Source organism: Phalacrocorax carbo, chromosome 3, assembly GCF_963921805.1.
Source record: "Phalacrocorax carbo chromosome 3, bPhaCar2.1, whole genome shotgun sequence".
Lineage (NCBI taxonomy): Eukaryota > Metazoa > Chordata > Aves > Suliformes > Phalacrocoracidae > Phalacrocorax > Phalacrocorax carbo.
In genome coordinates, this window is record NC_087515.1 from 66,928,904 (window position 1) to 66,945,602 (window position 16,699).

At 38.9% G+C, this 16,699-nt stretch overlaps 1 protein-coding gene across 9 annotated transcripts in view; it reads right to left on the reverse strand.

Moving 5' to 3' along the window:
• EYA4 (EYA transcriptional coactivator and phosphatase 4) overlaps positions 1 to 16,699 on the reverse strand; it is a 156,593-nt gene that overhangs the window by 66,092 nt on the left and 73,802 nt on the right. For all 9 annotated transcript variants that reach the window (XM_064447254.1, XM_064447256.1, XM_064447255.1 and 6 more), the window contains exon 3: positions 7,941 to 7,990. In XM_064447254.1, coding sequence (XP_064303324.1) covers positions 7,941 to 7,990 — 50 coding nt within the window. The remainder of the gene's footprint in view (positions 1 to 7,940; positions 7,991 to 16,699) is intronic.

Genomic DNA, 16,699 nt, shown 5'->3' on the forward strand with positions numbered 1-16,699 from the left:
ATGGAAGAAAGAACGATGAGAAGAGTTTAAAACAGATGCGGACACAGCAATATCCTGGGAGTCACCACCATTGTTCATACAATAGCAGCATGTAAGCTAGGAATTACTCAGGATGATGGAAAATTTACTCACAGATCAGTCCTGGACAGCAAAAGGGACTAGATTTATGTGTGCTGGTTACAGGATACTTTGGTTCAAATCCTCACTCCAAGAAATATGTAATACTTGTACCAAATGGAAGGGCTTTCATAACAGGCTAATGTTTAGGAGATTTACTTAAGATATGTAAGACATAAGGTCATATCTGATGAATAAATACATATAACATACCAACTACTTTGTAATATATATTTGTGTATTTCTTGAGTGAAAACTGGGAAAAAAATAAGCAGTCATGAAATATTTTAAGAGTAGATGGTTCTAGCCATTATTCAGTAGGATTTTAAACATTTTCAAAATACACCTTAACAAACAGGAATGACAGCACACTTCTAAGGGGACATCAAATAAAATAAATCCTTTAAATTTAAATTAGCTCATTGCAGCTTGCACTTGCACAGGATTTTGTATTATCTCCTCTATCTCATAAACAGGACATATTCCTACTAACAGTTAACAATAAACTCAGACCTCTCAGAATAGCATGTTTCTCTCTTTCTTAGAGATCTTCATCTCATTTCCAGTTGTATTAGTTTTTTTTCTATTTTTAAAATAGGTTTTAAATCATTACTGGTGGTTGATTCTTGCATTCCAGTAGCACAAATCCATACTAGAAAGCTCTTATCTTTCATAGTATGTGATGTTAGAGAGAAAGACTACATACTTGCACTTAAGGGTTACCCCAAAATGTCCAAATTACTTCTATCAATACTTCTGTTAATATCTTGTTTATATTTTTTTTCAATAAGGTGATACAGATTTCCAGAAAGTCTTCAAACCTTGGGTTTTGTTGCTTTCATTTATTCCAAAGTCTGACCCACCACTGATTCAGGTTAATGGAGTTCTTAACGCTGACATGATCTGGCATGGGATCACCCAGAAAAAGTATGCCGAATATAATAGAAAATATTTTATGCCTGATTTTTACAAAAACCCACAAAAGCCAGGAATTTGTAACATACCTAAAATATAAAAAATACATTAATTTTATTGTTAAAGCCACAGGGATCTGTTAATATAAACCACTCGGATACTTCCCTGTGATGTCATCAGTTACCATGTGTTTGCACTCTAAATAGATTATTGTAATTTCTGTAAACATATCAAATATATATTTAGAACTCTTTGGGGGCTTGATCTAGAGCCAACAAAAACCAATGGGCAGACAGTGACCAGTTTCAATAGACTTCGGGTAATGAGAAGACTGAATTTCTAAAGTTAACGAATAAGAACAGCAGTGTACGGCAGGCAGAGAGATACCACACAGACTGCTCTAAAAATAGGAAAGACACTGCCTGAAAACTACATGCCTGAAAAGACAATGTACATAGCAAAGCAACATGCTTCTCGTAGCAACTGCTGTGCAATTGTCATGGATGCTGTATGCCATTTAGTTACATGTATCTGCATAGTCATCTCACTAACTATATTTTTGATTAACTCAAACCACCTAAGTGGCATGCAGACTAAATACGTGCACCAACCCTTTAATAAGTAACAGATTTGTATAAAACATTATCTTGACTGCAAGCTAAGCCTGTGTGTCCCAGAATGTAGCCTTTATGAGAGATCTTATTCCACAACGTAGTTATTTTAAAATTGGAAAATTGTGATACTTTTTTGCCAGCCACTGTCTTGACTGAGAAGTCTGGACTTGATCCTGCCAAACATTTCTCTTAGGTGAAGTGTTTATAACTGTAGTGGCCTCACTGACGTGAATGCTATATTCTGACAGACATGTACTATCACTCCTGTTCACTGGATTTTTTCTTCCAGTACCCAAAATTATTTGCAGCAATCTTTGATTTTTCAACTTTATTTATTCTGTGTTTTCATAGCAAATTTGTGTTGCTGTATCTGTTCCTCTATAGTTTGCCCCAAACACAAGAAATACTAGTAGCTAGTCACAAAGTGTTTTTTCCTGGCTAAAGAATAATTTTCTTAATGCAGGTTTTCCCTTCGGGAACTGAACAGTTTTGCAGAAAAGCAGAATCTGTAAAATCAAAATAAATGCTTTCATTGCCTTTGCTCATAATGCGTATCTAGCTGGTCTTCTTGTAATAAATTAGCAGTACAGAGGGTGGTTGCTGGTGGGTTTGCATGGTTGCTCAGTAGAGGGGGTACAGTAAGCTGTCTTCACAGTCAACAGAAAGAAGATCAGATAAATGGCATCTTGGAAGTGCCTACCTTACACATCTACTTCAGGATGAATCTCACCTTCAGAGTCTAAATCAGAGACCTCTCAATATCTCATTTCCTCAAATGAAGCCCATTTATTGTGTCATGATCTACAGATTATTCTGTGTGAAATACAGTGGAGCCACACTACTCCTTATTCAGAAAAGCATTTCAGTTACCCTCTAGCTAAGATAAGCTACATATGGTTCACAGACAACAAACACCTTCTAAAAAAACTTTTAAGACATGGATGAGAAGAAAATGAGGGAGCATAATGTGGCTAAACAACACGTATGAAAGATTGGTAGTCTGAGCTTGCCCATTTTTACTGTACAACCAATATTTATTTTTTCTATTACAATTGCTGAAACTATAATGACATTTTCCATAGCTATTGCTGGCTTTTCTTGCTTGGCAACTCAGTTGTAAATTTTTACCATGTAACAATAAACATTTGTTGTTCATCTCTTGAACTTCAAATGAATGAGAAGGTATTGGTGGTCTCACTCTCCTAAGAATGGGTATGCAGAGGGTGAACTGTGTTCAAATAGGTTTTGGAAAGGCATGACAGCTTCATCACAGAACCTGCAAATGCCTGTAAAGCTTGGATTTGGGTTGAGGAGTTACAGTGTTAGATCTGGTAAATATAGACAATTATATGGTACTAAAATAAAGCCAATACCTGACTGAAAGAATCAACCATCATTGTCATCATCCTGAGATAAGATTGTGATGGTCTTGTTGAGGAAACTGGTCAGTGAAAGAGAAATCTCAAGTGTATTTTACACAGTCCAAACTGGTGAGAACGAAACTCTTTTGATGGTCTGGTTGTTCAGAATAAGGTGCAGAGGACACACATTATTTTCCTTCTAATTTTTGTTAAATATATGGATGCCCATGGAAACACTGTTCAGTAATGCACTCAGGCAGTATTAGTGTAGGTCAGATACAGTAGGTACAGTGTACATCGTATTCACAAGAGTGCCCCTAGACGGCAGAGGAAACAAACCTTGGTCCGGTGAACTGAATGTGAAAACTGCTGTAGCTCTCACTGGCATTCAATACCATCTATTTACTTGTGAATGCATTAATGACAGTAGTTGTCTCTGGATGTGTACATGCACTCTATATATCCTGACCAATGAAAACCCATGAGTAGGTATCAAAATGAGACCAGTGAGAAAATGTGAAAGCCTATTTCTCATTCAGAGGTTTTAAGAGAGACTTTTATGATGAAGAAACAGAAACATGAATTCATACCTTTTAAATCTTACTATGTGGGTACACTGTTAAGATTTGTGGGTGTGGAAGAACAGAAGAGCAATTATCTGATGAACAGCTGCAATCTACACTAAGACCCTCACTGAAACCCATATTAAATTGAAATATTTGAGACCTTTTTTAAACACATAAAACAATCCCTCTGTGCTTTTTTGGACAGCCTGTTTATCTGGCAACTGTGTCTGTGCATATGGTTCAACATTTACCAGTGATCATCATCAGTGAATTTGTAGTTCAGTAATATATAGGAAGAAACTTTGTCTAGCTGGTACTAACACAATAGCTATAAAGCCTCTCATTACACTCTTATAGCATCTAATAAAGTTTTAAAATGGAGCAATTGCTTAAGAGTGGCTTCTTTTCCCTTTCTTTCACTTGTAGAAATTAAAAAAAAAGCATATAAAGGAAAAGACAAGACAGGAAGAATTAATATAGCTTGAGATATTGGATCCACAGGTTTGCAGCAAAAATTATGCAACAAGAATGGAGGGCTTCTCACCCCATAGGGCTTAGCTTTAACTTAACAATACAAAGATCCATTGCCCTTCTGTGAATACAAAAATAATGCCTTTTTGACACCATGTATTTTCATGAGTTAATTTGTCAGCTAACTTTCATCATAAACTTACAAAACTATTTGTTCAAGTTCTCCCTTTTTTCGCCACAAATATCATCTTCACAATATAAAGATCATGGTTGGAAAAGGGAAAGTATACCAAATATATGGCCATGTTCCTTTACTCTTCCAAGACAAAAAGAAACTGTGTCTAGCTGTCAGAAAAATCCCCTCATTCTTCTGTAGCCTCCTATCCTCTTCAGAGAGTAAAAAAGCATGAATTTTTTTCCTGTCATCAGCGGACTTTGAGGAAGCAGCAGAAGACCCTGCTAAACTTCCGTTTGCAGGGACTTCCTCTCCCTCCCCTCATTTCTCTCCTCCCTATTTCATTTTATAGCCCAGAAAACCCAGCATTTTTTGTCAGATCTCAACACCTGATGTGACTTTAGTCTCACAGTGGAATCTCTGGCAGGCCTGGTGGGAAGGGAAGGAGGATTTGGAGGTAGCAAAGATGTGTTCATCAAGCAGTTCTGTTGTCTTAAAGAAAGATGCTGCCCTGGGATGTGTGGCCAAACTGAACTTGTTGTAGTTGAGTGTGAGCAGGAGTCTGGGACTCAGTATTTATCATTTTTCCAGACTTCAGAATCATACACATTCTAGTATTTAACTCGTTTCTGCAGCAAGGTCTTGGGGTATGAGGCTGTGAGTGTAGCTTAGAAGTTCTAGGGCAACAAAATGCTCCCTTATTAGAATTAAAATGGCTGTTTTAATTATCTTTGTGAAAAGGGAGCTCATTAAGAACTGCAAACAAGTTAACTTTCATGCAGGGCACTAGATTTCAGTGACTCTTGTATGACATTAAATTTAATGTAGCAGCCATTCAGCATACTCAGAATTAGTACCATGTTAGAGTATACCCATGATATAAGGCAATTAAGAGCAATGTATGTTTATAGGCTCTGAAAACAGGAACTTCTCTTCCTAAACTTGCTAGTGAATTTGATACAGGGCCAGCATGTCACAGTTGTCACCCATGCATGTTACTCCTGTCTCATCCAGACCTGTAGTACGATGGTTGGCAAGTCCCAACCATTTATTGCCTCTGTCTCACACACCAGCAGCTCCAGAAAGCTCTAAGCATTTTGCATGACTGGATGGCTATCCAGAGTTGCAGGGTGAATTTGATTTTTATTACAAAATCATGAAGAAGTAATGCCTTAATATTGATACAGCCACAATACTACCATGATTAGGTATACTACCTAAACATCTGGGGATAAAAGGAAGTATCCACAACCAGTTCACAGGGATTTGGCAAAATAACTCCCAGGGAACTTAGACAGAATTTGTAAGACAAAGTCATTTGTGAATCAAAATTTGCGACAAGAGATACTGAAGAGTCATTCATGCTTCCGTTTGTGTTTACAATGCACCTATCTACAATTTCAATTCTTATCTACACTTCCCTCTCCATCTGTGCAGTTTACCCGTCTGTCAAGATCGCAGCCATTTTCTATAAATAAATTCTGGCAACGGTTGATTTTTACTGCATGTATAGCTGGATACTTCTGGAAAGCTTTTTTGATATGCTGCATAGGTTAGTAAATTCCCTTAAAAAAAATTTACTAGTCACATCTGCAGTCTGAATGTTTCTTTCTAGAAGACAAACTAAGGCCAAGCAAGACAAAGAATCTGCTGATACACACATGTCACTCCAAGAATTCTCCTGACAAAGTTCCCACACCCAATTTAATTACTTCCCTACTGTAAAAACACTTTCCATCTGCATTTATTATAATAGTTTCAAATCCAAAACCAACAGACTATAAAGCTAGCTAAATAAATGAATGATATTGGCCTTAGGTCCCAAGCCAGGAGCTATTCTGTAAGGCTGTGTGTCTCCAGCATTCATTTTTATGCTGATGTTTCATTTTATGTGCAATGTTTTCACTTAAGCCTTGTTTAGAGAAGAATTACCTTGCTCCAGGCTTTAAAGTTTTGTGTGCCGCGCGGTGCCCTCTAGCGCCGCTCCGGCCAAAGGTCTGTCAGAGACTCCCCTGCAAGACCAAAGTCGCATCGCAAATCGAGATCTGACCAAAAAAACCTGCTTCAGGCTGTATACACAGCACTGCACACACTCAGGCCAGGAACATTAATCCCAACTGTATCTGATATATCCTCAAACTGAGGCTGCGGAGCTCAAAATGAAAAGCATTTTTGTTTGAAAATGCACCTTTAAAAAAGGAAACTACCAGGCTTCGCCTCCAGATTGACTATTTGTAACACGGGTTCCTTTTGCACCGGGGAGAAGAAAAGTATCCTGTTCCTCAGACTTGGTATGAAGAATTTATCTACAGCTCATAAGCAATTTCCTGATGTGCAGAGGTAATGATAGCACGTTGTATTCTGGGTCCTCAGGTTTGTTGCAATATCATAGTCTGATGAAACTACATCAGACTATGGACTTGATAATTTTTAAAGACTTGAGATGTAAAGGTCTCGTTTGGACAAGCAAGACACTTAAAACTGTGCACATGAACAAGTGTGTTGCTAAGCGGGGATTCTCCGTGCTGTCAAAGTACTTGGAAAGAGCTTGACCTTAATAATAAATTTTAATCCAAAGTAGCAGCACAGCAGATACATTTTTCATTCAGAAGTTATTAAACAAGGGCTGCAGGGCAAAACATGCCTCCACTGAAGTCCAGGGCAAAACTGCTACTGACTTCACTGGAAGCGTGTTTGGACATTAAATTTTGTATTCCCTTACATACATTCAGTTCTTACTAAACTAAATGAAAGGATTAATAACTGACATGGAAAGCTAATCAAAGAAATTCAGATGGTGCACAGCACAGCTCAAGCCGCAGGGATTATATTAGTCTTGGATATCGCAGGTGACCCCCAGAGGATCCTGCTGCAACAGTAGCACAAAGACATAGTTAAGGATGGGATTTGGGGGCAAACCTTGAATTGCTTCACTTTTCTGAGTTTTAATCACAATATTAGTGTGACGTCAGGTTTGTTTTGTGGCTCTCCCCTCCTAGTTAAAGCTTCTGAGTTTTTCTGAAACTGGAACAGGTCTTCTAAACAGGAGCAAGAGAAAGACAAAAACCCTTCAAGCCACAGAACTTGAAGAAAGTCATCCACTGCTGCTCGACAGCTCACTAATCAACAGGAACTTGATGGCACATCTAAACAATTACTACGTCACCTGCTCAAAGCTACACATACACATATGTGCAAAACATGGAAATGAAATCCATTTTCCGTGTACATGAAATTAGCAAAGACTAAATGAAAAAGTTTCTTTACAAAGAATGTTTGGCCTCTTCCTAACTTAGGAACGCAGTGCCATGTTTTGTAAAAGTGAAACAAAGAAGTTCTGATAAAGGTGAATTTTCCCAAATAAACTACATTATCAGTAAACTTCAAGACTCAGGTATGCAGAAAAAGGACAAATAAAGAATGTGACGTTCATTTACACAGATTTCCCTACACTATTTAATGGGAATATTTTTTTAAATTGAGGATGACAACTCAGTGTTACGGCACCATCTAAACTTGACCACCTAGATGCTAGCCTGTGTCTTTAACTAGGAAAGGGGAGAAAACTCTTCTGGAGTAAAAACCATTAAAACTGATCCGACCATTCACTCTTTGCAAAACAGGTCTCTGGCGCTCTGATGCTATGCAGCCGCAGCACAGCTCCGCCTTGCATCCCGCCACCGTGCTGCGGTCAGTCGGTCTTTGCCCCCCGCTACTGTACCTGGGATTCTGCGGCTCTGAACCATCTGACTCCGTACACGGTTTCTTTACCTGCAAAAGCAAATGAGTGCCAGTTACTCTCACGTGAAACACAACTTCCTCGCTCACGGTTCACGCACTTAGAGCGCCTAAAGTGGATCCAGCTCTGCTCACCATGATCGCTATAAAATACTTCCCGCATTTTACAGCAGCAGTATGCAGTACTAAACAGTGTGTTTCATTATTATCCCATGAACAGCTGCCAACTGCACTTCCCCAGGCTCCATTAGTATGTAAAATGTTCGGCTAAAATAGCTTGGGAGTAGTCTAACTAGGAACAAAGAAACCAAAGAGCCAGGTTCCCCACTTCGAAACGAGAAAGCCATACTGTTCTCAGCTCAGTAAAGAAATATTTTCCCAACTGATACTGCTTCTGTTTCCTGCTAAAGCGCACAATAATAAACACCAGATTCTGGGGCAAAGCACAGCATTAACTAAATAATTCATACATTAATTTTCATTTTGTGAATCTGCTAACTGTATGTTAACTGTATTTTCCTAATGCATCAAAGAACACATATACCATTTCTACACATATTTGCAATAGGCAACTGCATAAAAGGTATTTCAACTTCGATACTAATCACTGCAATACATTGCTGTTAGCTAATTAAAGGTCAAAAAAATCCATCTCTTTCAAATAAAAATAGAAGACTGTTCTCTTGCAGACTAGGTATCTCCTTGGGATCTTCAGGATTTCCTGCAAAAATTTAATTGTACCTTCTGGTAATCTAAATTTCTGGTACTTTCAGCAGAGGGAAAAAAACATTTTGCTCACTTGTGTGCTAATGCAGAATCCAGGGCTGTGTGGGAGGTTTCAAAACTCAATTTTTAAAGCCATCTAGAAACATCACAGTCACTCAGACTCACTTGATGTAATTGACACAAATAAAGAGCATTCCCATTACAACGAGCAAGTGTTCAATGACAGTTTTCAGGAAAACCTTGCATCAAGAGATTCTTCTATACTTTTTTGCTACTTTAAAAGCATTTGAGAGAAAAAAAATTGTGACTGTGACTCAATTCCATTGAAGTCATTGGCAAATACTCACCAACTCCAACAGAAAAAGGATTAGACTAATGCTAAGTATTTTTCCTAAATACCTCAACCAAATGCCATGCAACATCACTCATAAATGTCTGAATACAAGCATGGTTCTATAGATGGTCATTTTTATTCTTCATTTTCATTCTAAATACTTAAAAAACAACATGGTTGCATACATGGTTACTCCTAGAAATCAGTTTTCAGTAGCAATAATGAAAATTTCCCCATGACGATAACTTAAAACTGTCTTTATTATTGCCACAGGTGTTATCTGAAACACTAAAAAAGTAGCAAATGCAATGGCTCTTCTAAATATGACGTTCTGCTTGATTTTTACTACAGAACTTTTTTCAATCTATCCAGTTATTCAGTTTCTTCACCACTGATTTTCCTCCTCTTGGATTGTTTCTCCACTGTTCCTGCTGTGCTACTCCATGCACTTGCTGGTCGCGGTGTATCAGAGACAGGCGAGGGCACAGCGGCTCAGCATGAAAGACAGCAAAGGCTCACGTCAACCCAAAACTCACAGGCACTATCTCATAAACTTTCAGATGCAAACATCATTGCTATAGCTTTATGTTCACTACGTTCCTATTAAAGTAACGTTAGATCTGAAATACAGTAAAATATTTGAGATATAAGCACATGATAGAGAAAAATACCTGCAGTGTGCATTAATATACAAAGAGAAATATTCAAATTAGTGTACTGAGTGTCAACATCAGAGGCAACCATTAAAAAATAAATTCAAAATCATTCAAAGACACTGGAATTGAAACAGCCCTTCCTTGAAAGGAAGTGTGTATTTTCAGACGCATATCGCCTCAACCGAGTTGCAGAGGGACTTGGCCAGAAAAAGAATCCTTTAACTTTACATATAAAGTATCGTTTACAATAATTAAAAATATAATGCATTTAGAACTATATAATTATATAAAAACATGAAATATAAGACTGTAATGTAATTGAAACGAATTAAAAATCTAAATGCATCTAACTTATTTAAATCTCAGTAAAGCTCCTTTTACTTTGTCCCTTTAGGATATTCTCACTTCCAGGCTGTTTTTGCTATCTCCTTGCTGTTAAACTTACTGGCATTTATACATTCCTCTCCAATTCCTTTGCCGTTCATGTAGTTGCCACCAGTAGCACTCTCTGCCACATTTGCAGTAGGGCTCAAATCTCACTCCCCAGGTCAGGAAAGTTCAACCAGTGACTTTAACCAGTTGCTGCGGAGTCTGACAGTCACCCAGCACATCCCAACACCCAGATTTTGCAAAGTGATGGCAGGTCCTTTGGTGGGCAATTACCACAGAAGCCCGAAGGGAATTCAAACATACACTAATGCTATGTGAGCACTTTTAACATACACAATATATTAAGAGCCCTGGTTTTCCTGGGCAGAGATGAGAAGTGCTTCTTATCTCAGTGAAGCAATAGCTGGGTACTCACAGACAGGTTGTCCTACCCCTGCTCACGTTACTACTGCATTTTGCTTTTGCTCTGACCAACATTACCAAGCAACTGAAATGACTGAAAAATTATGTTCTGTGTGGTGGACATAAAAAAAAAATAGAATTTGGTATACCTTAAAGGGGAGTAGCAGAAAAGCCACAGACTGATTGTATCAAAAAGACTCACCTCCTGTGAGATGAAACAAACTTGGGGGGAAAAAAAAGGGTGAGTATTTTGTATTCAAGAATATTGCAGTGAAAACAAAATATTTTTAAAAATAAGAATATTTCAGGTTTTCAATTTGGTATATGGATGATGCAGTTAGTCAATGATCATTCTCTGAGGAAACGTGCAGCATAAGCACGTAGTATAGACTTGCCTTTTTCTCTGAGGCTAAATGTAAACTTCATTGTGCATCTTTAGGGTCCCTCTTTGAGAGAAAACATTTCATAAATAAAAATGTTTCTTAAAGGCGGAACAAGCATGTGATTTTCTTTCAAGTCACCGTATGGAATGAACACCATTTCTTTTTAGGGCTGCTCAAGTAGCAAAACACATTTTGTTATTCACAAAATTACCCCACCTTTGAAGGTGAACAGAAAATCACTGTGAAAACTTTTGATCAAAGACTAAATATAATTTCCTTTGTCTTCAGCTGCCCTGTTTTTCCTCTTAATCTGCCTTGCTGACTTTTTTCAAAATAGTTAACTTTCACTAACACCACCTTTATTTACATTCTCATGTGTTAAATGTTGTAAAAAGAACCTTTTTCTTTACTCCTCTCTGTTTTCCTTTTTTTTTTTTTTCTGTTTACACAGGTTTTCTCACCATTTTAGTTTTATGCATGTTGAGAATCATTCAAAAGAGCGGTAAGATACCAGTTTCAGTTGTTTTTGAATTTTGCCAAGCTGCACTGAAATCTCCTACCTTGGTTGCCTGCTACAAAATGTTTGAAATGTTTCAGCTAAAAATCCTTAAATCCAAATTTTTGAGAAACTGCTGTTATGTTCATATTTTAAAAGCCATGCCACTATGCTGCTGAGTAGCTTCAGCGCCTGCAAGTTTGGAGGCAGAATCCCAAAACTGGCAGTGGGGCAAGTCCAAGGTGTACTGGTACCCAGGAATCATCTTCCATGTGAAATGGTGCCCAAGTTTGCTGCCGTTTATAAGCTTCCAGAAGCCCTGTTTCCACACCATGAGAGGACTCCTGTTGTAGTCTGGCTTCTGAATTTGTGAAGACCCTATCTGCATTGAATACTCTCCGTCTCAAAGATGCTGGCGCTGAGTAAGACTTAGGATTACTTCTCCTGAGTGCCAGGAGCCCCCGTGACATCAGGAAAGGGACTGACATTAGCAAAACTGTCCCTCTTTGCTCTGTCGGTCCCACCTCCTGACGTGTAGGTACCCAGGCAGTACCCTGAAACAGAAAAACCCTGTAGTCTCAAATACAGGGAGTAACAGAGGAAAAAACAGGAACAGGGAGAGGGAATGGAAACCAGGGGACGAAAGAGGAATGGGATCTGCAGGGGGCAAAATTAGAGGAGGGCAGAAACCAGGCAAAAAAATATGCGGCAGATGCAGCAGTGGGGTGTAGACAGTTCAAGAGTACTAGGGCTGTCTGGGACAGGACAGGACAGCACAGTTTGCTCTTCTTTCCTCTAATTAGATTTGGGACTAACACCATAAACACACTATTCATCAGATATCTGTGAAACTCTCTAGTGACCAGTCTGGCCAGAGTAACAGGCTAGTTCTGCTACACCAGCTGCACTGCAGATCTAATTAATGATCCAAGCTGGGAAACTATACTTTGAACTTACAAGTTGCTATATAAATGTTACGCTTATCCAGAAAAATGAAGGTCTGATTTACCTTAAATCGGGGAAAATAGAGTCATTATTTTACAAAATTTCTGCCTTCATCTCTGCCTTAGTCCAGCAGGTTTCAAACATGAACACTGTTTTAAGTGTCCGATACTATGAGGGCACTGTGAAAAAGAGATGCATTTATTAAATACTGAAGTTCTTAATTTAGTGTATATGAGAAATGATTTTACATTAAGTATGGACATTGGATGCTTCATGTTTAACAAGTATAGGCTGAGGAATCTAAAAAGAAAAATCTAACTACACATTCACTGAAAAAAGGAGACATCCCCTGGAAGGCCTAGTGTGTCATGTAATAAGAGCTGCACCATAATGCATAAGAGACAGGATTTCCACAGGCCATATTAATTCTGGCATTTCCTTGCTTCTGATGTTTTCCTTTGCAACATTAACATGCTTTTAACATGATTTTATTGGACTTCTTGCACTAGATGTTAAACCATGAACCAGTCCTGCTCTATGAGGCGTTCTCGTGTACACACTCATGGTACTAAACTCATAATGCAACCCAGGTGAGAAATCCCTTCTAACACTTACAATAAGCACAGCTGAAAAATCTTGCAACATCAGCAGTAAATTATTCTGGCAACGAACCTGCTGAGCTCCCTCATCAAATATGGCCTTGAGCATCCCTCCCAGATTGGTGGGCGTGCAGTTGGGCTGAGTGGCACCTGCAACGCTTTGGGTCTGGAGGAAGCAGCTCTGCATGGTGGAGCTATGGAAGCTCTAACATCAAGGAGACAGAATGAAGAGGGAAAAGTACTCTTTGCAGACCCAAAGACATCTCAAAGCATGTGTATGTGCTTGCTTAGCCTGTGCTATTGCCAATTCTGACTGCTCTGGAGTGTGGGCAGAGCAAGCATACTTCTACTGCCTGGATGCTTCCCTACAGCAAATCACCCTGGTGAAAGCTCACCAGCTTCTGCTTGTCGTCCAGGGAAAGGGACCATGTCTGTGGAATGACCCCAGGAGAGGATGGGGCATTCAGAGGAACAGTTTTATAGAAATACATGTGAAGAATATGGCTCAGGATGTCTGTTACACTGCTGTGAGAATGAATAGTAAAGAAAAGTAGATTCCCCTTCAAATATTTTTTAGATGCTGACTTTGACACTGTTTACGTATAGTTTTATAACCATCTTGACAATAACATCCTTAGCACAGAGACTGTCTGTACAATTACCTAGCATAACAAAGATTTCCTTTGCTACCATGACACTGTTCATTGCTACCATAAAACAAATGACATTATCTTGACCTATAAAAAGAGGGCAAGGGCTAGCTTAAAGATACAGTGCTGTGATTTAGTAACAAATTGTAGCCACTCTGAAAATGTATATGCTTTTAAACTGATTTTGAAAAATATACAAGTATTATTGAAAATGAAGCAGTTTTTGATGGCTAAATTCAAATAATGCTATAGCTGTGTATGTCGTGTGAAGACAAAATCTCAGTGAAGCTTCTGCAAAACCAAACAGAAATGCTGAGGATGCCTAGACAAAGATCTGAACAGAATTCTGAATAATCCCAAATTCTCAACTGAATCTTTCACAGTAAATCACTGTTATGCTACACTTCCATAGGTCACATCTGGGTTTCAGTTCCTTAAGCCCAATAATAATAACCTTACAGAATATATGTAAAAAGTTTGTATGAAAAGAAATGAAAATTTGTATTAAAAATGTAGTACTATATACTCACCATCAAGTTTTAAGTAGGTTTCTGACTTAGTTAAAAACCCAAACACTGATGATACTGTTGAGTGAAAGACCTTGAAGCAATAGAAATTTTTCCCCGATTTTTCACAGTGCAGGCACTGTACATAGCTATATTTTAACTGAATCACATCCTGAAGTAGATTTATCATATCTGAGCAGATCTGAAGTAGTTCTAACTGCAATGAAGAAAACCATGCTATAGGAATTGATTTCACTCAGAAATCAACAGGAATTCACTAGAGTGAATTTAATTCGCTATTAAGGTAATTTTCTTTTTTAAATTAAAGGCTATATGAGCTAGTCCTCAGTGAAAACAAGTTTTCAGCTCATTCCTAACTAGGTTTAGCTATTCAGTAGTCTCTTCTGTTTTCTTGTTACACCGTCAACTAAAATTGACAACTCTAATCAAAACAGATCGAGTTTTGAATATGCTGAACTATATATTTTTTTTAAGTGAAATTATAGTGCAAATTACTTATGAGGTTGGAGTATGGAAGCAGACTGCTGAAGCTCACCATCATATTTTATGTAGCACAGTAGATGAGACTTTATATTTAAAGATGTCAGATATGTTTCCATGTCTTCAAGAGGCGGGAGGAATATGAACACTGTGGATATTGCATGGGAGCTTCAAAGGTGTGGCGCAGCGCAGGGCTGAGAGGAAGGGATGGGAACAGGGGAAGCCACTGCTGTTCCACCATCGCTTCTATTTTCCATGCAAACCTTTCCTCAGAGAAACATGTTGATGATGAAATGTATCATTGCTACCCTCCTGTCTCCCCCACCTCTGCCCAGACTAATACAGTAGTCACTCTGGTTTGCAACACTATGTGGTGTACATCTAACTTGCAGTGAAAAATAATCCAGAAGGACCACGTCTAGTGTCAAATACCTCCAGTTTAGGCATCTAAATTTATCTAGGCTTGTCACCGCAGGCTTCCTTTAACAGAAAGATACAGGTGTATTTCACCTGACCTGGAGTAGTCATCTATTTCAGACAGAGAAGAATTATGCCAAGATAAATTGTGAATAATGGCTGCTCTCCTCCGCTGACTCCTGAAGAGGATAGGTAGTGGAGAAAACATTGAGGAAATGGACAGTGCTGCCAGAGAGTGAGGGAGTGCCCGCTGTCCCCACACAGCTTGCGCGTTCGTGACATCTTCCATGAAATTGTCTGGACTCTTTGTCTGCGACACTGACTACAACAGTGAAGAGAGGTGGCTCCTGCTAAAGTTTCATGCTTTAGAGCCTCAGCTTCTTTGAACCAGTCATTGACTCTAATCATTTTAAGAAGGAGCTATCACTTACAAAATATATACTAATTCATTAAATGGTTCCACTTTTTGAGATGACGCTCTTCATCACTGCCACAACATTTTAGATTTTCCATATAAACCTCTGCAGAGAACAGTGTGGATGACACTTCGACAGGAACCAGCCTACAGACAGGCCAAGGGGCTGCAAAGTGGCACTGCATTTCCCCATTATTTTATTTCACCAGGCTGGGATGGTGAGTAGCGAGACACTAGAGCCCTGGCTGATGTTGATGTGCACAGTACATAGAAAATAAAGTAAACAGGGATTTATTCAATCCAGGTAAATGTCTTTCTCATACTTAAAAGGAGACCATAATGATTGTTTCTTTCAGGAACACTGCACAGCCCTGACACAAGCCTTTGTGCAACTTAAATCAGAAAGATTTATCCGATATAAATCACAGAATCCCAGGTTGGAAGCGACCTCAGGGATCATCCAGTCCAACCTCTCTAGGAAGAGCCCAGTCTAGACAAGATGGCCCAGCACCCTGTCCAGCCGACTCTTGAAAGTGTCCAACGTGGCCAAGTCAACCACTTCCCTGGGGAGGTTATTGCAATGGTTGACTGCCCTCACTATGAAAGCTGTGTTTCTATTGAGAAGTTTTACAGAAGGAGGTCTTATTAAGGTGTATTTATAGCATAAATTGATAAAAACCTGAGACAACCTTAACTCCTCAATTTTCTCATTCATAGCCTGATTCTGGGGTCAAAACTTTCCTTCCTTGGTACTTTCTTACTAGTGGAAGGATTTCCTACATGTTTGTTTTTGCAACCTGATTAATGGGTTCACTTAGTTCAGAGCTCTAAGCTTCTTTCAAGTCTTTTATACCTGCAAACATTTTTAAAACACATTTTAAATTGCCTTTGGCACAAGTGCACTTTAAAAATATCAGCGGGTGTGACAGTCAAGTCATAATTTAAGTGATCGTAACCTATAAAGTACTACCTTCTACATTCTGAAATGCATTTATACATGCACTGTGGGAACAAATGGCATTCTTTTTTTTTTCTTTTTGTTTTTTTGTGTTAGATGAAAGAAGGAAATATGCCTTCCCTTAACTGGTGGGGCAGGCAGGGCAAATGCCACACCACAATAGCACTTTTTGTTTCAGCCTGGGTTACCTAACAGCTCAGGGCTCACAGAACACTTTCCCCTGCCCTGCTGGGAGGATGGGCCACCAGGCTGGCTCCCTTCCCAGAAAGAAAAGAAGAAAGAAGAGGAGCTAGCTCCCCATTCAGCAGTTGCAAAGGCAGGGAAGCTCCACCAGTCTGGAGCTGGGAGCAGCTCATTTATTGTC